We start from the raw sequence: 22698 nt of genomic DNA, 5'->3' as shown, positions 1-22698 counted from the left end.
TTATCCTTTCACACGACAGGCAGTGCAGTAGGTTTGTTTACACCAGCATCACCATAAACACAGGAGAAATGCGTTGTGCTACGTTACCATGGCTATGATGTCACTAACCTATAGTGACATCATATAGGGAATTTGGGGGCTCCCTTACAGTCTTATGGACCACCAACCTACATGGGGCCTGTTGTTGGCCAAAACATTGTTATTTGGTGCACAACTGTGCATTAAAAAGGTGATGGAGATGAGATGGTCCCTTTTCTCACCATTCCTTTTTCATACTTATACAGTATAAGGAACATTTAAATCTAACCACCATATTTTTCTGCCTTCATATTTTCAACATTTTTAGAAGAAACCCAGAATCCATCATCATTAAGAAAAGGTTCTGAAGACTTAAATCCAGCACAACCTCCCCTACCATGGCCCTCTGGCAAGTCACCTCCCTCTTGGTGTCCAAACACCTTCATCAGTAACAGGGAGTGCTTCTGTGCCCGCCCCCAAAGAGCTGTCTGAGGATTGAAAGAGCTAATGAAGGCCGTGCACTTAGCAGGGAATCCCATTAAGTAAAATCACTCAATAAGTGGTAGCGAGTGTTCTTAGAATACTTCACTATACATATCAAGTATTACTTATCATATATTAATTTTATCATCAGAAAAAAACCTCATTATAGAAAAAATCCAAGCTGGATGTTAATGTTCCTCAGAAAGTAAAATAATCATAGTCCGATGAAAAAATATCAAACTTTAATACTTGTTGCCTTGCATCAGGTTCTGCCATTGTATATCTGCTTCCTGTTGATAAGAGGAATAATAAAGACATACAAGCTCTATTTAAAAGTAGAGAGTCAAAAGGCCCTGCATATGTTCATTCTCAAGGCCATTATTTCTACATAACAAACATCACTCTTAGTCTGTTGTACACATAATGTATATTTCAGCATCTAGCAATGAATGAATAAAATGGGACCCCAAATGTTTTGGGAGATGAAGAGGAGCATTTATGATAATAAAAGGGGGCAAGCCAGGCATGGTTGTTCATGCCTGTAATCCCAGCACTTTGGGAGGCCAAGGAGAGAGGATCACTTGAGGCCAGGAGTTTTAGACCAGCCTGGCTAACATGGAGAAACCCTGTCTCTACAAAAAAAAAAAAAAAAAAAATACAAAAAAATTAGCTGGGCGTGCCGGTGTGTGCCTCTAATCCTAGTTACTTGGGAGGCTGAGGTGAAAGGACCTCTTGAGCTCAGCAGGTTGAGGCTGCAGTAAGCCACTGCCCCCCAGACTAGGTAACAGTGTGAGACCCTGTCGAAATAAAAATTTAAAAAAATAAAAGGAGGCCGGGTGCAGTGCCTCATGCCCGTAATCCCAGCACTTTGAGAGGCTGAGGCAGGTGGATCACCTGAGGTCAGGAGTTCGAGACCAGCCTGACCAACATGGAGAAACCCTGTCTCTACTAAAAATACAAAATTAGCCAGGCGTGGTGGTGCATGCCTGTAATCCCAGCTACTTGGGAGGCTGAGGCAGGAGAATCGCTTAAACCCAGGAGGCAGAGGTGGCGGTGAGCCGACATCACGCCATTGCCCTCCAGCCTGGGCAATCAGAGCAAAACTCCATCTCAAACAAACAAACAAATAAATAAACAAATGGACACAGAATAGACGTTTGACTATTGATTTGACCGTAGAGCTATGTAAATATAGACATTTATAACTGATCAAATGTAACATCTTAGATGTCACCCCTTTGGTGGTGGCTACTCAATTTCCAGCCTGGTTCCCTCAAGAGGAACATGGATTTGGGTGCCACGCTCTCTCCTTGTAGGGCTGGAAGCCTGAAGAATCTGCTTGATGGTTCCAAGCACTTTCGCAGACATGATTGTCACCTGGTGCCATGGCCTCCCCTTGGCCGTGCTGGATTCTGTTGCCAAAATAGGAATATAAGTCCAGTGCTCTTTTCAGGGTCCCACACTGCATGGGACACCTTTCAAAGTGCCACACAAAGTGATTTAGTTTATAATGATAGCCACTCTTTTATTTTATTTTTATCTTTAATTTAGCTTTCATTTTAAGTTCAGGGGTACATGTGCAGGTATTTACATATAGGCAAACTTGTGTCATGGGGGTTTGTTGTACAGACTATTTCATCACTCAGGTATTAAGCCTAGTACCCATTAGTTATTTTGCCTGATCCTCTCCCTCCTCCCACCCTCCACCCTTCAATAGGTCCCAGTGTATGTTGTTCTCCTCTATGTGTTTGTGTGTTCTCACCATTTAGCTCCCACTTATAAGTGAGAATATGTGGTCTTTGGTTTTCTGCTCCTACATTAGTTTGCTAAGGATAATGGCCTCCAGCTCCATTCATGTTCCTGCAAAGGACATGATGTCATTTTTTTATGGCTGCATAGTATTCTATGGTGTGTATGTACAACATTTTTTTAATCCAGTCCACTGCTGATGGGCATTGAAGTTGATTCCATGTCTTTGTTATTGTGAATAGTGCTGCAGTGAACATATGCGTGCATGTGTCTTTATGATAGAATGACTTATATTCCTTTGGGTATGTACCCCATAACGGGATTGCTGGGTCAAATGGTATTTCTGTTTTTAGGTCTTTGAGGAATCGCCACACTGTCTTTCACGATGGCTGAACTAATTTACATTCCCACTGACAGTGTAAATTTGTTCTCATTGTGGTTTTGATTTGCATTTCTCTCGTGATCAGTGATGATGAGCTTTTTTTCATATGCTTGTTGGCTGCATGTATGTCTTCTTTTGAAAAGTGTCTTGTTCATGTCCTTTGCCCACTTTTTCATGGGGTTTTTTTTTTCTTGTAAATTTAAGTTCCTTATAGATGCTGGATATTAGACCTTTGTCAGATATATAGTTTGCAAATATTTTCTCCCTTTCTGTAGGCTGTCTGTTCACTCTGTTGATTGTTTCTTTTGCTGTACAGAAGCTGTTTAGTTTAATTAGATCCCATTTGTCAATTTTTGGTTCTCTTGCAATTGCTTTTGGTGTCTGTCATGAAATCTTTCCTCATTCCTATGTCCAGAATGGTGTTGCCTAGGTTGTCTTCCAGGGTTTTTAGAGTTTTGGGTTTTACACTTAAGTCTTTTTTTTTTTTTTAATTTATGAAGTATTTATTGATCATTCTTGGGTGTTTCTCGGAGAGGGGGATATGGGAGGGTCATAGGATAATAGTGGAGAGAAGGTCAGGAGATAAACACATGAACAAAGGTCTCTCCTTTTCCTAGGCAGAGGACCCTGCGGCCTTCTGCAGTGTTTGTGCCCCTGGGTACTTGAGATTAGGGAGTGGTGATGACTCTTAAAGAGCATGCTGCCTTCAAGCATCTGTTTAACAAAGCACATCTTGCACCGCCCTTAATCCATTTAACCCTGAGTTGACACAGCATATGTTTCAGAGAGCATGGGGCTGGGGGAAAGGCCATAGATCAACAGCATCCCAAGGCAGAAGAATTTCTCCTAGTCAGAACAAAATGGAGTCTCCTATGCCCACCCCTTTCTACACAGACACAGCAACAATCTGATCTCTCCTTCCTTTCCCCACACTTCCCCCCCCCCCTTCCTTTCAACAAAACCGCCATCGTCCTCATGGCCCGCTCCCGATGGTCGCTGTCTCTTCGGAGCTGTTGGGTACACCTCCCAGACAGGGCAGCCGGGCAGAGGCGCTCCTCACCTCCCAGACAGGGCGGCCGGGCAGAGGCGCTCCTCACTTCCCAGACGGTGTGGCGGCTGGGCAGAGGCGCTCCTCCCTTCCCAGATTGGGCAGCCAGGCAGAGGCGCTCCTCACTTCCTCCCAGACGGGGTGGCGGCCAGGCAGAGGCACTCCTCACTTCCCAGAGGGGGCGGCCGGGCAGAGGTGCTCCTCACTTCCCAGACGGGGCAGCCGGGCAGAGGCGCTCCTCACTTCCTCCCAGACGGGGTGGCAGCCAGGCAGAGGCGCTCCTCACTTCCCAGAGGGGGCGGCCGGGCAGAGGTGCTCCTCACTTCCCAGACGGGGCAGCCGGGCAGAGGCGCTCCTCACTTCCTCCCAGACGGGGTGGCGGCCGGGCAGAGGCACTCCTCACCTCCCAGACGGGGCGGCCGGGCAGAGGTGCTCCTCATCTCCCAGACGGGGCAGCCGGGCAGAGGTGCTCCTCACTTCCTCCCAGACGGGGTGACGGCCGGGCAGAGGCGCTCCTCACCTCCCAGACAGAGTGGCCGGGCAGAGGCGCTCCTCACTTCCCATATGGGGTGGCGGCTGGGCAGAGGCGATCCTCACTTCCCAGATGGGGCAGCCGGGCAGAGGCGCTCCTCACTTCCTCCCAGACGGGGTGGCGGCCAGGCAGAGGCGCTCCTCACCTCCCAGACGGGGCGGCCGGGCAGAGGTGCTCCTCATCTCCCAGATGGGGCAGCCGGGCATAGGTGCTCCTCACTTCCTCCCAGACAGGGTGGCAGCCGGGCAGAGGCACTCCTCACCTCCCAGACGGGGCGGCCGGGCAGAGGCGCTCCTCACTTCCTCCCAGACGGGGTGACGGCCAGGCAGAGGCGCTCCTCACTTCCCAGACGGGGTGGCCGGGCAGAGGCACTCCTCACCTCCCAGACGGGGCGGCCGGGCAGAGGCGCTCCTCACTTCCCAGATGGGGCAGCCGGGCAGAGGCGCTCCTCACTTCCTCCCAGACGGGGTGGCAGCCGGGCAGAGGCGCTCCTCACCTCCCAGACGGGGTGGCCGGGCAGAGGCTCTCCTCCCTTCCCAGACGGAGTGGCCAGGCAGAGGCGCTCCTCACCTCCCAGAGTGGGCGGCCAGGCAGAGGCGCTCCTCACTTCCCAGAGTGGGCGGCCGGGCAGAGGCGCTCCTCACTTCCCATAGGGGGTGGCAGCCGGGTAGAGGCGCTCCTCATTTCCCAGATGGGGCAGCTGGGCAGAGGTGCTCCTCACTTCCTCCCAGACGGGGTGGCGGCCAGGCAGAGGCGCTCCTCACCTCCCAGACGGGGCGGCCGGGCAGAGGCACTCCTCACCTCCCAGACGGGGCGGCTGGGCAGAGGCGCTCCTCACCTCCCAGAAGGGGTGGCTGGGCAGAGGCGCTCCTCACTTCCCATATGGGGTGGCAGCCGGGCAGAGGCGCTCCTCACTTCCCAGACGGGGTGGCGGCCAGGCAGAGGAGCTCCTCACTTCCCAGATGGGGCAGCCGGGCAGAGGCGCTCCTCACTTCCTCCCAGACGGGGTGGCGGCCGGGCAGAGGCGCTCCTCACCTCCCAGAGGGGGCGGCCGGGCAGAGGTGCTCCTCATCTCCCAGACGGGGCAGCCGGGCAGAGGCGCTCCTCACTTCCTCCCAGACGGGGTGGCAGCCGGGCAGAGGCGCTCCTCACATCCCAGACAATGGGCGGCCGGGCAGAGGCGCTCCTCACTTCCCAGATAGGGCCGCCGGGCAGAGGGGCTCCTCACATCCCAGACGATGGGCGGCCAGGCAGAGATGCTCCTCACTTCCTAAACGGGGTGGCGGTGGGGCAGAGGCTGTAATCTTAGCACTTTAAGAGGCCAAGGCAGGAGGCTGGTAGGTGGAGGTTGCAGCGAGCCGAGATCACACCACTGCACTCCAGCCTGAGCAGCATTGAGTTAGCGAGACTCCGTCTGCAATCCCAGCACCTCGGGAGGCCGAGGCGGGCAGATCACTCGAGGCCAGGAGCTGGAGACCAGCCCGGTCAACACGGTGAAACCCCGTCTCCACCAAAAATACAAAAACCATTCAGGCGTGGCGGCGCGCGCCTGCAATCCCAGGCACTCGGCAGGCCGAGGCAGGAGAGTCACAGGAGCCCGAGGCAGAGAGGTTGCAGCGAGCCGAGATCATGGCAGTACAGTCCAGCTTCGATAACAGCGGGAGACCGAAAAAAGAAGGAGAGGGAGACCGAAGGGAGAGGGAGAGGGAGAGGGAGAGGGAGAGGGAGAGGGAGAGGAGGGAGAGGGAGAGGAGGGAGAGGGAGAGGAGGGAGAGGGAGAGCTACATTTAAGTCTTTAGTCCATCTTGAGTTGATTATATGATGTGAGGAAGGAGTCCAGTTTCAATCTTCTGCATGTGGCTAGCCGCTTATCCCAGCACCATTTATTGAATAGGGAGTCTTTTCCCCATTGCTTGTTTTTGTCAGCTTTGTTGATAATCAGATGGTTGTAGGTGTACAGCCTTATGTCTGGGTTCTCTATTCTATTCCATTGGTCTATATATTTGTTTTCGTAGCAGTACTATGCTGTTTTCCTTACTGTAGCCCTGTAGTGTAATTTGGAGTTGGGTAGAGTGACGCCTCCAGCTTTGTTCTTTTTGGTTAGAATTGCCTTGGCTCTTTGGGCTTGTTTTCGGTTCCATATGAATTTTAAAATAGTTTTATCTAGTTCTGTGAAGAATGTCATTGACAGTTTAATAGGAATAGCATTGAATCTACAAATTGCTTTGGGCACTATGGCCATTTTAATGATGTTGATTCCTCCTATCCATGAGCATGGAATGTTTTTCCATTTGTTTGCATCATCTCTGATTTCTTTTCACGGTGTTTTACAGTTCTACTTGTAGAGCACTTTCACCTCCCTGATTAGCTGTATTCCTAGGTATTTTTTTTTTTTTTGGTAGCAATTGTGAATATACAGTCACTCTTTTAAGTTAGTTTTAAAACCTCCATACTAGTATGATTTTGGTTTTACTTATTCCAAATCTTCAGCAAGTTTATGGGTTGGAAATACATTCATTAGAACATGGGTACCAGATAAACCATGACTCTCACTGAATTTTGGCATGGCACATGTTATAATTTGTTCCTTTTTTACATCAAACAACCTGTAGTCCCCAAAGAAGGAAAAAATCGCCCAAGTACATGAAATTTAAGGAGCCTAAGTATAAAACCCAATAGGAAGTGATTTTACTTTTATTCCCAAATTCCATACACGCAAGTAAAGGAAGTAAGACTATTAATTTAGTCAGCATTAGAGATAAGGACCAAGCAGGAAATGACTTTTTATATGATATCATCAAGGGCCCATGTCAGAGGAGGAACAGGTGGAGCATTTCCTTTGTCCGATCCCTTACAGATCTTTCCCAGCCCTCTGAATAGTAATGTATGGTCAGGGGCTAATTTAATAAGTTACCTCAACATGGGTTGTACTGCTCTACGTGACTGTGATTTAGATATTACTCTAATGTTGAAAGAAAGAATGAGAAAAGAATGATGGAATGGAGAGAGGGAGGGAAGAAGGAAAAAATAAAAGTCCTAATTATTTAGTAAGATAAACTTTATCTGGAGAAGCCAGTAAATGTTTCCAGGAATTTTATATTCTAGCTAAGTAATTGTGCCCTTGAGTCATTTCTAATATGGGTATTTCTACTTTAAAAAATATTTAGGGTGATGTTTACAGTGAAAATTCCATGGATCTTACTTATGTACCAGGACACAGGAGAAAGATAAATTGGGCTCAAATCCCAGTTTGTGTGACTCTGGGCAAGTTACAGAATCTTTTTTACCTGCAAAATAGGTCAATTATATCTGCCTCATAGAGTTGTTGGGAGGACTAAACAATACCCAGGGCACAGCACTGTGTCTCACACCTATAATCCCAGCACTTTGGGAGGCCAAGGCAGGAGGATTGCCTGAGCCCAGGGAGTTTGAGACCAGCCCGGACAACATGGTGAGGTTCTGTCTCTATTTTAAAAAACAAATAAAAATACATTTTAAAAAAAGACAATACATGGGAGTGTCCAACACAGTTGGCACCCAATAAATGTTTGCAGTAACTTTCTCCCATGACTGCTTAGAAGATAACTGTTTTTTCAAATTTTTTATAAATTATACACAACATAAAATTTATTATCTCAATCATTTTTAAGTGCACAAGTCAGCAATATTAAGTACATTCATGTTGTACAATTGAATTTTTGTCATCTTGCAAAACCAAAACTCTGAAAATCTGTACCATTTTAACAACTCCCATTCTCCCTTCCCTCCAGCCTGGGGCAACCACCATTATATTTTCTGTCTCTATGAATTTGACTACTGTAGGCACCTCATATAAGTGGAATCAAACAACATTTGTCTTTTTGTGGTTGGCTTATTTCAGATCATCGATCTTTTAGATTCCTCTTTCAGGCTTGAGAAATTGTTGCATTCAAACAAAAGTTTTGGCAACTGCATGTTATGTTGCCGTATTGTATGATTATCCAACTATTTAGCTAAAAACATGAAGTTTTCCAAAATAAAGGTGATTCATTGTAACAAGTTACAATCACATAAGTTGCAATGGATGGATTTTATGCAAATACAGTCAACTCTCAAATCCCCTGCCATGCATTCTGCACTTGTGTCTTATTCCTTTTACTGCTTTGTAAATTTCTGGAGGTCAGGTGGTGCCTGACATGCATTGGGTGTATGATAAATACTAATGAACTAATTATTAAGTTAATCAGTGTATTAGAATACTATTTTATGAATTGCTAGCAAGAAAATGTTCATCATAAGGCATTTTCCTTGCCATTGATTCTGTGCTGTATCTTTGCTGATCAACTGATGGTCCTCAAAGAAACGCCAAATTATTTAAATATTAACCTAAGCAAAACACAGTTTGAAAGATAAAGCAGATGAAAAATGCTGCTTGTGTCCTTTGAAAGGCAAACACAATTGGCTTTTGGATCATGGACAATTCAGTGTCCTATCAGCTTCTTAATGTAAATGGACATGCCAGATTTAAAACATTAAAATATTCAAGATGGGTCACAGTGAGGAAAATAAGGCCTGCCACACTGTGCTGGTGGAAATCTAGACTTTACGAGGGCAGTTGAAGTTTTTGTGCATACCCCCCAATCCTGCAAGTTCATTTCTAGTCATCCTACACAGATAAGCCTGCAAGTGTTCAAAGATAGGACTGCAGTGAGCTGCATACGAACCCCCTCCCCAGCCCCACCTAAAGATGTCCATATTCTAATGCCCAGAACCCGAGAATCTGTGAATAGGCTATGTTCATGGCAGGAGAAAATTAATGTTGCCATATGGAATTAAGGTTGCTAATCAGCCGACCTTAATATAAGAGTCTCCTCGATTATACCAGTTGGACCCAATGTAATCCCAAGAGCGCTTTAAATGTGGACAAGAATGTTTTGTGTCAGAGTGATTCAATGCAGGAAAGATTCCATGAGACTTTGCTGACTTTAAAGATGGAGGGGAGCCATGAGACAAGGAATGAAGGCGGCTAGAAAGGGCAGGGAAATGGATTCTCCCCTAGTCTCCAGAGAGGAATGCAGCCCGGCTGATGCCTTGATTTTTAGCTCAGAAGTCTCTCTTGGATTTCTGACCTCCAGAACTGCAAGGTAATCAATCTGTGTTGTTTTAAGCCACTGAGTTTGTGGTGATTTGTTATAAAAACAATAGGGAACTAACATAATGACTAAGGATGTTCTTTGCAGCATCATTCATAATAAAAAATTAGAAGCAACCTAAACACCCACTAATAAGAGGCTGATAAAATATTGTGTTAGTACTATGGATGTTGAAGATTTTAGGCTTTCACCAAAGAGCTACTGGTGGTACCCTCTCTTTCTGCTTTTGGTGAGGGCTGACCAAGCAGTTTAGACTAGAAAGGAGGGAAATTATAGCAAGGAAACCCCAGTTAATAAATCGTCCTGCTTATAAATGTATAGCAAATGTAACACAACACTGAGGCTTCAATACTTTTAAAATACTTTTTAATACTTTTATCCAATCTTTTTTTCTTTTTCCTTTTTTTTTTTTTTTTGAGACAAGTTCTCACTCTGTTGCCCAGGTTGGAGTGCAGTGGTACACTCTTGGCTCACTGCAACCTCCGCCTTCTGGGTTCAACTGATTCTCCTGCCTCAGCCTCCTGAGTAGCTGGGACTACGGGCATGTGCCACAATGCCCGGCTAATTTTTGTATTGTTTGGTAGAAACAGGGTTTCACTGTGTTGGCCTTGAACTCCTGGCCTCAAGTGATATGCCCACCTTGGCTTCCCAAACCACTGGGATTACAGGCATGAACCACCACACCTGGCCTCAATTTCATTCTTACAGTAAATCTATAGATATGCCAGGCATTAGCCAGGTGCCATGACGTGCATCTATAATCCCAGTGATTTGGGAGGCTGAGGCTTTAGGATCACCTGAGGACAGGAGTTTGAGACCAGCCTAGGCAACATAATGAGATCCCCATCTCAAAAAAAAAAAAAAAAAAAAAAAAAAAAGATATGCCAGGTACTACGCTGAACATTGGAAAATGGAGAGAAAAGAAGCCAACTGACTAGAGGAGGAAGGAAGGCAGGAGAATTATACCAAGTGCAACAAATGTCAAGGTAGCAGAAAGCATCAGGTACCCCGGGTACAACAAAGGACACCTAACCAAGACAGGGTGGGAAGATGGGACAGGGACAGCTGTCAGTAGCTGGTAATGCCTGAACCCCGTCCCAAAGGAGGAGTAGGTTCAGCCAGACAAAGAAGACTTGTAAGACTGAACCAGCGGAGGAAACAGTTTACAAAGGGCTGGTTGGCGTGATGTCCAGTGTGGGTATATGGCTGTATGGCTGGGGTGGCATGAGAAAGCCAGCAAACTGCGCAAAGGACTTTTACACAATTATCTTTCTGAAGTTCTTTGAACCTCAGTTTTCCTACCTTGACAATAAACGAATCATAAAATCTTCCTTTTGGAGGAGGGCTTAAGGAATCTATCCAGAGTCTCAGGACTAGAAAAAGGAAGACCCCGATATAATCTGGAAATCCCTGCTCGATATTATTTTCCCCAGGCCATGGCTGCTCCTCAGAAAGTCTTGCCCTTCCCACGCAGGCTGGGACGACTTCTGGTTTTTTAAAGCCGTGATGCATTAAAGAATGGAAAACATTTTGTTATATTTTAATCACTTATAATTAACACATCATTGCTTTTAATACATACACACAAAATACAATGAAATATTGTGCTATTCAAAAATGGATTATTCACTAAAACTATATTAATTCACAGTTCATTACAGGCCATGTGTTCTTGTAATGGAACAGAGAATTTAATTCACGTAATGAATGTTTTCATGTTTCAGCCCCTTCACTGACTCTCTGTGACTCTCTAAGGCCGCATTTAGAGATGAACCTTTGAGTGCCTTGGTGAACGAGAAGCCTGAACAGCCTGCGGAGCTAGGCCCTGTTTATGTCTACTTGTAGCAAGAAAGCGAAATTGTACATCAGAATCATCTGCGGAGCTTTTAAAACATACTGAAGCCCAAGCCCCCCTTCACATTCTGATTCAATGGGTCTAAAATGGGGTCCAGGCACCATAATATTTTTAAAGCTCCCCAGGTGATGCTGAGGTAAAGCCAGGGTCCAAAAATACCATTACCAAAAGTAGGAGAGATGGAGGAAATAATTCTTTAAAGTTTTATCAGCTCATTTGCCGATACTTGGTTAGAAGACAAACAATGGTAGCAACAGATGAACAAATGGAAGCAGAAGAAAGGTTCAATACAAGCCTCACCAAGGGCAATCTGGTGGTAAAAGAGCAGCAGAGCCCTGGTGAGCAGGCAGAGCATGGGAGCTCCACGGAGGCCCAGCCATGCAGAACAGCAAATCCAGTGTTTGCACATTAGGGCATGGGAAGGAATCCAAAAGAATTGTGAACAGTGTGCTAAAGTTTGCTGATTCAGTTTGCAAATGTCATGTGGCAGCACCCTGACTGGGCAGTTATAAGGTCCCCAGAGTGCATGGAGAGGCAACCACTGGGCCTCAACCCCCATGTTGGAGATGCTAGAGCTAATCGGAGGCAGCCCCTATGGGAACCAGGCAGATGTAATTGCACCGAGAGAGACAAGGTTCTCAGGCCATAACTAGGATGGCTGATAATCTACTGCTGACATACAGATGTGTGCATCTTGGAAGGCAGTTTTCTGCATCTGACCTCAGTCAGTCTATTATATCTGGGGAAAGCAGTGAGGTGGCCCCAAGAATCTATAAATAAAATTATTCTCTGAGAGCTAACTCATAAAATAGTACTTAATAGATAATAAGAGTCACTCTAAGGAGAATGTCCCTTGCATCACACCAAGATGATTGTTAATTAAACTAGAAATTATTGATCAAAAACAGGTGGCTGTCTGCTGTGGACGCACAGAATACAGAGGAGGGACCTGTTGCTGTGCTTGCCAAGACTGGGGACACGGTGGCCATCAGCTCCCCGACCTGTTGCTGTGCTTGCCAAGCTCTATACTGGGGACATGGTGGCCACCAGGTCCTCAGCCTCCACTGCCACTGGCTTGGTGTGGGCCACCATGTCTGGTTTATCACGAAGCCTCCGATCTGGTCTCTGCTTCTGCCTTTGCCCAAAGTGCCCTTGTCACATTAGGCAGATCATATTCTTTCTTGCTCAATGCCCCTGGGAACCCCACATCTCATTCAGAGAAAAAGCCAAAGTCCTCAGAGCAGCCTGTAGGACCCTCTAAGATCTGGACCTTCCCCACTCACCCCTGGGTGCATCTCCTCCTCCCCAGCCTGCAACCCCCATCCCCTCCCACCCTTCTCCCACTCCAGCCATACTGTCCCCAACTGTGCTCCTGCCTCGGGGCCTTTGCACCAACTGTGGAAGCTCTGGAGTGTTCCTCCCAAGGTCTTCCACATACTTCACTCTCAGTCCTTCAGGTCTTCAGATTCAGAGGCCTTTCCTGACCACCTCACTTAAAATAAAAAATTCTCCTCACTCCTCACACTCCCTCCCTCCTCCCCCCTTATTTTTTCCCCATAGCACTTACCACCTTCCACATATCATCTAGTTCACTAATCTATTTCATTATTATTGCCTCACCTACTATCTAGAATGTAAATTTTTGTTGGCTCTGTTCACTGCTATATTCCTAGTGTCTACAACAGTGCCTGAAGCATAACAAGCATTCAATAAATATCTGTAGAATGAAGAAATCTATCGGTCCCAGTGTCCAGGATGTCTCCACTGTGCTGATGGCATCATCAAGCTTTTCAAGCAAAATGACTCCAATGTGTGCTGGCACTGGGGTGACTACCTTTCTCACAGCAACCTTTAGATGACGATGATTTGGTTTCCCACAGGGTCTGTCCACAGGACAGAATATGCTGGTCCGAAGTCTGGTCTCATTGAAAGTTTTTGTATTGAAAGAGTAAAAGAGCCAGCATGATGATTTATTACTTTTTCATCTTATTAAGGGCTTCAGAATCCAAAAGCTCTGATGGTGGTGAATTCCTTGGTCTTAGCCTCTTTAGACCCCTTGGACCACCCCCTCAGAGGCCAGCTTTCTTCCTGAGGAATCAGCCTGAGCCTCTCTTTTGAACTCTGCTAGATGTGTTTAAGGAGAACAAATGGCAGCAACTTGGCAGACGCAGATTTGACAGTCAAAACACCAGCCGCTCATGAATGTCTCAGAAGGGTGTGATGCGTGGTAATGGGTCACGTCGCGGAGGCACAGATTTGAATTCCACAGGCTGGTGGACAGACGTGGCACCCACAGCGAAACAAAGCAAGTACTGTGGCTGCTGTCTCCTCCTGGAGCCAACTCCTCCATTCTCCTGAAACTAGCACAGAGGTCTTTGTGAAAAGCTGCCTTCCTAAGAAGGCTGACTGCTGGTGCTGGTGATGCCAACACTGAGGGCTAGCATATCACTATTTTCTTTCTTTCATAAAGGGCAATTTAGGATTGTGCACACATAGAGGATCACAAAGGTCTCTGTTCCTAAAACCACAGTTCTGCTATACTTACTGCTCTGGGCCCAGTGTGCTTCAGGGACCCCAGAGAAAGTGTAGGATGGGATAGGCCTTGTCCTCCAGGAGACCACCACATCACCACTTAATCAGGGCTTGTATGTTTGCCTGGTAGTCTCAAGTAAATTGGAAAAGAATTAAGATCGCAAGCTGTGGAGTCAGGTGACTGCATTCAATTCCCAGCTCTGCCGCTTTATGTGACCATTATGGAATATCTATAAGCCTGTTTCCTTCTTTGTAAAATGGTTTTGTAGGAGAGTTCCGTAGATCAAAGAATGAACGTAATGGCAGTATCATTCCTAGAACAAAATAAACACTCGATGTGGTAAGAAAAAGAAACTGATACTAGCCCAGGATCTTACATAATTAGTTGCAAAATGCCATCACAAAAGTGATCGGAGTGCAGAGAAGGGACAAGACACTGGGATTAGAGTTTCATGGAAGGCTTCACAGCGAAGGGAGGAGGAGAAGGATTTTGGGTTCAGAAGACAAAAGAATACCCGGTACCATATAAAACAACAGACTATGGTCCAGTGACATTTGTCTTTACTGCCTACATTACACATTCTCTTAGCAGTCCGCTTCCCATTGCTGTTGAATTTTCGTAAAGTAACACAATGAAGATTGACTTGATCATTGAGTCCACTGTCCAAACAAGATAGTTCTTCCTGTGCCTTGTACAGTTCACTTCCAGGTCTCGAGGGGGTTGGCACAGAGCTGCAGCTCCACCCACCTTTTGACATCTTCTTTTTTTTTTGCTAGTCCCCTTGTCAAATTTAACATTCATTTTGTTATTTTTAAAATAGGAAATACATTCAATCGTTTAAATTCAAAAGAGATAATAGGGAATACAGTTTCTCTCCTGCCCTCCATTCCCATTCCCGAAAGCAAACAATGTTGCCTTGCTACCAATTTACTGCATTTACTTTCATAAATAATCTACACATAGGCCAGGTGCAGTGACTCACACCTGTAATCCCAGCACTTTGGGAGGCCGAGGCAGGTGGATCACCTGAGGTCAGGAGTTCGAGACCAGCCTGGCCAACATGGTGAAACCCTGTCTCTACTAAAAATACAAAAATTAGCCAGGCATGGTGGCAGGCACCTGTAATCCCAGGTACCCGGGAGGCTGAAGGCATGAGAATCACTTGAACCCGGGAGACGGAGATTGCAGTAAGCTGAGATCGCACCACTGCACTCCAGCCTGGGCGACAGAGCAAGACTCTATCTAAAAATAATAATAATCATCATCTACCACATATATAAGCAAACACATTCGCTTTGTTTTGCTCAAAGGGTAGCATATAAATATTTCTCTGCCTCTTTTTTTCATTTAATTTTTCTTAGGAAAATTCTGTATTGGTATATGAAGAGCTTCCTCATCTTGTTTTTTTAAAACATGATAGATACCTACAGTTTTTAATCCTTCGGATAGCTGAGAAATTTGTTATGAGACCACCTGTCAGCATGAATACCTAAAAGGTCCAATTTTCTTTCCATTGATTCTGGGATAGGAGCCACTAAAAAGCAACATTTGTGAAGAAAGCTCCTTTTCTCTGGAATTACAGGTTTCACTTTCCCCATAGGTCCGTTGTTTCATACAGAGAACACAGACTTATGGACTTGACACTCTCAGGAGGTTATAGCCACATGTGAATATATAGTTAGCATCTGGGTAACTCAGTTGGCTTACAAGAGTTCACAAACAGGAGCCAAGTAATTTTTTAAAAAGTGACTAAAAATACAGATTCTGAACAAACACCAACAGAAGCACCATCAGCTTTAAGCTGAACCTTAATTTGGTAAATCCTGAACTGCACTCCATGTTTTTAAGATTTTTCAAGCAAAGGGAACCATTTTGAACTAAGACTCTGCATTCTTTTAAAACTGCTGGGTTGAACAAAAGTGGAACAAACAAGTTGCCTAATCAAACTTGGTCTACACTAATATTTTGATTCAGGGCATGGCTGCCCCAAAAGCCACTCAGAAGCACTAAATTCAACTTCCCAGAGTGACACATTGACCATCATCTTACAATGTCTGTATGTAACACGAGGCCAGGGTTGGGATAGTGAACACAGAGTAGGCTGCCTCTCTCTGTCCTAGGTCCCAAGTACATATTTTTAGGATGTGAAAAGAATTCAATAAAACCACTATTAATTTGGTGAATAAAGACAAATTCTGAGCTGTCTTTTTCAGATCTTCCTAGTTAGAACTACAGGACAAATTCTTAAACATATTAGCACTTAGCTTTTGGAGACCAAGGGTCCTTTGCCTTGTTGCAAAGGGCTATCTCTGGAGAGCTGAGCCCCTCCCCACCCTAATAGAAGGTGTTGGTGGGTCTGAGAAGCAGTGGAGAAGTAGGTTTCCAGGCAGAGTAAGAAGGATGCTGTGCCAGGGCTCTGCAAGACAAGAAGCTGGAATGGGGTTTGGTCCTGTGACCCAGGTGGGCAAAGTGGGCAGATGGTAAAGTTACCAGGGCTAAAGCAGGAACCTCTGCCTACCTGGGACCCAAGGGTGAACTCCTTAATTTTCCATAGCACAGCTGACACAATGTTCTTATTATTTAAATACTGCAGCTCTTCCTTTCTCACATAACCACAGAGGGTCTTTACTCTATCCCTCCTGTCAATGCCTTGGGCTCAGGGCTTTCCACCTGCCATTTATTTCTCACAATATGTCCACAAAGGGGATTCTATAGTTGGCCCTCAGTATCTGTGGGTTCCACATCTGTGGATCCAACCAATGGACGATTGAAAATATTCCAAAAAAACCCTCAAAGAAAAAGAAATAACAATACAAAAAAATACAAATAAAAATACAATGGTGTAACAACTATTGACATAGCCTTGACATTGTATTAGACATGACAAGGAATAAAGAGATGATTTGAAGTATACAGGAGAACATGCATAGGTTATATGCAAATATTATGCCATTCTATGACTTGAGCATCTACAGATTTTGGTATCTGCAGGGAGTGGGGTGGGATTGAGGGTGTCCTGGAACCAATGCCCTGCAGATACTGAGGGATGACTGCATACCCCATTATAGATAAGAAAACTGACTCAGGTTAAGTGACTAGCACATGGTCACATGATGTTCAGGAATAGAATATTTATTAAGTATCTACTTCTAAAATTGTTATCATCTCCCATGTTTGTCACGGAGGGAGTATTGCAAAATGGTTAAGGCTTCACATGGTGGTTAATCTAATACTCTCAATAATTCAATACAATCTAAGTCAGTCAATCATACAATTGAGGAAACTGAGGGTCAGAGCCGGGTTAGTGAGTTGCCTGAGGTCAGCAAATGGAGTAACTAGGATCTGACCCAGATCTCTGGCTCCAAACTGCTGCCTTTCTCACTGATATGCTGGGTCAGCTTGCAGAGAAGCTCAACAACTCAGCAATTCCATCCTGAGAGCCATTTCCTGGAGAGACAGAAAATTTAAACCACTGCAAAAATAAGGTCTGATGCATCTGGCCACTTCAAACTTAGAGATCAATTCCAGGGTAGGCTGATGGGACACGCAGCAACAAAATACCACACACCTTGTTTTTAAGCTCCCTTGCAGGTGGCTTCACATGGACAATTGGTCTTGCCTTTGGCATGCTTCTGGTACAAGTCACCCAATGAAGCTGAACTGGCCTTTAAGACAGGCAGGCAGTTTGAGAAACTCTGACACAGCGATGATAGGATTGAGACATCCTGGGATCAGGGCCAAGTGGGGAGGACTTGTGATCCCTGGAAAGGCTATAGCCATGAGTCAATCCCAGATTAACTTCCCCCACCTCAGAGGCCTGGCTTCCACTGCTGGGTTTTTCTGGTTTCCTGCCCACGGAGCCCTAGCACAGCAGCATCCCTCTATACACTGCCTAGAAGTCTACCCCGCCACTCTTCAAACTCTCCAGAGCTTATTACTCAGCAAATTCTCTGTTGCTGTCACCTGAGTCCCACCTGTGACCAAGTGGTACTCATGAGTAACCCTGACTCTGACCAACTGGAGTTCAAACTTTTGACTTGTGGTTCTGCCAAGGCCATTGTTATGGCAACTGGAATGCGCTTCTATTGGCACTGCATGGAGGTGAAAGTTGGAGAGGAGGGGAAACAGTCAGTTTTGGACCCTTTCTCTCACTCTTCATAACAATACTGGAAGGTAACATCTGGCACGCTTCCCAGTCTATGTAAGACTGCAGTCAGCCCTTCTGTTGAGAGACCAGGCAGAGCAGCACAGACTCTCACCTTTCCCGGCAGAAATGGGTGCAAACAGCAGATTCTGGGAAGTTCCCTTTGTACTTTTGTGCCCAGTGTCCAAAGAATGATGGAATCTCTATCATTCCAGGAGTGGAGACTTGGGAAGATGTTAGGGATTTCTGAAAAGCAGAGAAATCGCATTCAGTGTAACCTAGTTTAAAAACAATAGGCTTGAGCCAGATCCCAATTTGAATCTCAGCTCCATCATTTAGTTTGTGTGATCTTGGTCAAAAGAAACTAGACTTCACTGATCTCTTTAACTCATCTATAAACTAGAGATATTATCTTCCTCATAGGTTCATTGTGAGGATAACCAGATAAAGGTCATCTTAAGAGGTATCAGCCATGTCCTTTCTTCTCTTGCATACTTTTAAGTGTAGCTCTCCTTCTCACAGCCTCCCCAAACCATAGGTGATTTGTCCAGATGTCCATCACTGGTCCAAGTATATTTGTGAACTAAAAGATGGCTAGGCCATTTTAAACATTACAAGATGCTAAGAAAGGCAGGCCAGGAGAAAAAATACGTATGTAAAACAAATCTGTAAAGATAAGCAGATACGAGACTACAAAGCCCCATAAAGAGGGCAAGCTTTGCCAAATGGGACTTTGGCCTCTTGCAAGATACGCCAGGTCCCGTAGCCATTATATTTTGGCTTACGTGTGTTGGAGTTTGCCTATTTATGGCAACCAACAGACAGTATGTCAAGTACTTTACTTAAGCACCTGCTTCTGTCTCAGGTGTTGGACTCATGGGAGCTATTATTTCAAAACCTCTCACTCACAACTTACTGCTATGTGTTTAATTCCTGATGTCACTAATGTAAGCAGATACTCCATGGGACTATCTGAATGACGACGGTTTTAAATTAATCAAATTAGCTACAGTGTTTGATGAATAATTTCTATGGTAACTACAGATGAAGCTCAAGACAGAGAACATGCCCTTCTATTTTTCTGTGTAATTCTTCACATTAAATAAATGCCTCCTTGATGAGTGGAGAAAAAATAATTATATTCCATTGAAGCTAAGAAACAAAGCAACCTGTTTATTTTTTAAAAAGATAAACATGGCTGATCTGCACTAATCATAACATTTTGAAGGAAAAAAACAATATTCAACATTTCTAGACTACAAATAAATAATACCCTGTTTTACTTATTCTGTTAACCAAAGATGAAGTTGGAAATGAGAAAATTGAATGCTTATGGACTTAAAGGTATCAGACATGGCATTTGATTTTTGGAAAATGACATAAATGGAAAATGGCTATGGCAATGAACTTAAGAATGACATTTAAAAGTTTTTACATAAACTTTACATACTTGACAGACTAAAACATTTTTCAAGTCCTTAATTATGAGAACAGCAGCAAAATTTAAGACAATTAAAAATCAGCATTTAAGAATCTGCTGTATTATTGTGAATAAATGCAAAACAACTGTATCAGTGAAGCCTGGGAAAATCTCAATTACTATAATATTCGTGCACTGCCTTTACGTTTCACTTTCAAATGCGTTCCCTCATTCTGGGTGCAAACTGGGTACCTTCAGATACAACAGCTTGGACGGGGAACGAGGTTACAACGCATGGCTGTAGAACCAGTCTCGCTGGATTACAGTTACAGCATATAAACAACTCTGTCTAATAAAAACAGTAAAACCAGGCTCAAGTGCACACCCTGTGTTACAAACACATCACATATCAGGATTATCAGTCATAGAAATAAAGACAAATAATGGCATGAAGGGCATGATAGTTTATTTTTAAAAATTGTACCACACTGATCATGATGACCAGCATACACATGATAATGGCTTTTCTCTTGGGTTTAACATTGCAGTAGTTTTGCATACTGCAATGTTTCAATAGGACCAAGAACGTTAGAGAATAAAGATCTTAGATGAAAATGAACACTAATAATTCTAGTGTCCTCCCCCATAGAATTAATGTAAGTCCCTTATGAATCAGTGGCATTATAATGTTATGTGGTTACGAAGAATGAAATTTCTCTTAGAAGTAGGCAGCATGAATTTATACTTACATAAGTATAACTTATACTTCCTTGTACTTTCATCTTTAGTTTTTATAATTTAAGCTATGTCCACCCTGGCTAAAGTACAATCATACAATATACCTCAGATAATTTCCATGCTACCATTGCACAAGTTTAGTGATTTTACTATTAAAAAAAAAAAAAATCAAACCACCATCAAAATAAAGAGGCAAATAAAAGTAATTTTTAAATCATTTGAAAAGCATGGTGCTTATTTGTCCAATACAGACTCAAACTTAAATGCTATAGTTATAATTTCCAGACTTCTGCAAAATTAACATTTATATATACATATGGGTTTTGTTTATAGAACTGTATTTTGCAATCAACAAGTTTTAGAGACAATATATTTGGTTACACTTCCACATATCTGTAGTAAAGACAAAGCCACATAACATTCATGATGTTAAATCTGGCTCTAAGTAACCTAAGGTACAAAATTTTGACCAAATATCAAAATGATAATCTGATCTAAAAAATACAACCCATATGAAACTACTTTTTAGAGAGTATATGTGCTGTTCAGTAATTATTTCAATAACCTTTTCTGAGTATCTGCAAACTGATCCTTTTCTTTAATCTTTGTGACTCACCAATATTTCAAAATGACCTCTTCACTTCCATGTTACCATTTCAGTACCCAGGGATTTCTGAGGCAGCATAAGTTTGACTTCATAAAAACAGTAGATACTCTAACAGTGACAGTTTTTAAATCTGTAAACTCAATAATCACATTAGTTAGCTCAGCAACTATAAAAACATTGAGATTGGGGCACTGTAAGCCAGAATCTCTTTGTGCTTTTTAAATTAAGCTGCTTTTGAATCTTTTTGGTATTTATCAGCCATCTGTATTTCCCTTATAATAATAAAAGAATATATTTAAAATAAATTTTAAGGTTAAATGTCCTGGGGGGGGAGCTCATCAATACCTTTTTTTTTTTTTAAACATAGTATAAATCAATTATCTTTTTCCTTCAGTATTTGGAATAGCAAAAATTATTTCTGGTCCCTCCTTAGATCAATCAACACCACTTTTCATGACATATTAACACTGAAATTTACAGACATCCCTGAAAAGTTTTTAAGTAAACGAGTGAATCACAGTGGAGTCTCTATCAGTTAACAGTGTAGATCCATTTTTTTAAAAAAACTGAATATTAAAAGAAAATCTTCAAGCTAAAAACAAAAACAAAAACAAAACCCTCCTAAGAACTAAAGCCAAGGGTGTGTTGTCAATTATTCGATATTTTTATCCCCTGACTGATTTAGACTCCTCCTCCTCATGTTGTAAGACATGTTTGCTGAAATCTTCACGCCAAGCTTTTGGGAAGCCTGGATGAAGAGGCTATGCTACTGTTGCATCTAAGGGAATAGTGGCACCGTTTCTTCCCTAATAGACTTCATATCCAAAGATGAGCAATGAATCTCACTACCCTGCATTCACCAGCATCTTATCAGGAGATAATACTTGCTGTGCAAATTGATGACAGCTGATCCTCCCACCCCACCCCACCCCCTACTGCCAATATGAGGTTATCATCAGTTTGTCATTATATGCACTGGCCTTTCACTCTTTCAATCAGAAAAGCTGTGGCTTACTTTAAAGAGGTGGGGAAGGGATAGGGAGAAATGAAAAACCAAGAGTCTAAAGGCACAAGGTCGCATAGCTGCTCTAGTTGGAGTTTGTAAACAGAGAATAGGTTGAATTTAGGTAATCCCAATCTATGAGAGTAAAAAGGCATCCACAGCAGGCTTTTTATCCAGCCAGCTTCTTTGAGACCCTTCATGGGTTTTGAGGTCTACAAAGTATGCACTAAAATACCCATACTTCAAAAAGCAATAAGGCAAATAGTATAATCATTATTCCAAAAGTTACAATGGTAGTGTAGGCATACATAGTATAATTTAGTTACAATGTGTGGTACTGTTTCTATTATATAACCGTATTAACTGTTTATTTCCTACATAATTATAAATTCAGCTGGGTTTCAGATGAACACAAAACCGTCCTTGTACCACCACTGATAGTTGGCAATAGCTCTTTGACAGCAGTTTTTATTCTGCTGTAGAAATTATCCTTGAACTGAAGAAGTCCACAATCCAATGTCCAGTCATTAAACACTATCATATTTGTGAAGAGCTTCTTCCAACTTCTGGGTAACTTTTTGGAAAAATATTATTTGTTGTTGTAAGAAATGCTGCATCTGTGATTTAAAGTCTCTTACTCGAATTTGATGGAAGTGGTGAATTTCAGCCAAAGTGGCAAAAGAAATAGTGTTACAGCGATCCTGAATGCCGTCAGCCTTCTGCACCTCCATCTTCCCTTCCTCCACGTGTCGCCTACTCTCCTTGACTTTGGTAAGAGCTCCTGTAGTTAAAAATAACAATTAATTAAAAACCTATATATCCACATATCCCAAGGACATAACTACATATTAAACAGAATCTTGGGCATTATAAATAGTTGCCCAAACTACTTTCAATACCTTTGAAATTTAAAGTGAGAACCATAATTACTCATTTTAAAAAAAGAAGGAATCCGGTAAAGTTTCTGAAAACACTCCCTTTGTTAAAATTTCTCTTCAAAAATTAGTGTTTGTCACATTGACCAAGAATCTGTAGTATCTCATCTCTTCCAAGT

General features: G+C 43.6%; 1 protein-coding gene across 3 annotated transcripts in view; it reads right to left on the bottom strand.

Moving 5' to 3' along the window:
• SNX18 (sorting nexin 18) overlaps positions 1–22698 on the bottom strand; it is a 95156-nt gene that overhangs the window by 47260 nt on the left and 25198 nt on the right. For 2 of the 3 annotated variants that reach the window (XM_002815554.6, XM_054555558.2), the window contains exon 2: positions 19746–22425. The exons of the other annotated variant lie outside the window; for it this stretch is intronic. In XM_002815554.6, coding sequence (XP_002815600.2) covers positions 22172–22425 — 254 coding nt within the window. In that variant the 3' untranslated portion in view covers positions 19746–22171. Of the gene's footprint in view, positions 1–19745; positions 22426–22698 lie in introns of those variants that run through there. 3 annotated transcript variants of the gene reach the window in all.

Source organism: Pongo abelii, chromosome 4, assembly GCF_028885655.2.
Source record: "Pongo abelii isolate AG06213 chromosome 4, NHGRI_mPonAbe1-v2.0_pri, whole genome shotgun sequence".
In the NCBI taxonomy this organism is placed as follows: Eukaryota; Metazoa; Chordata; class Mammalia; order Primates; family Hominidae; genus Pongo; species Pongo abelii.
The sequence above is the reverse complement of the archived record's forward strand: the minus strand, read 5'-3'. Positions and strand labels throughout refer to the sequence as shown.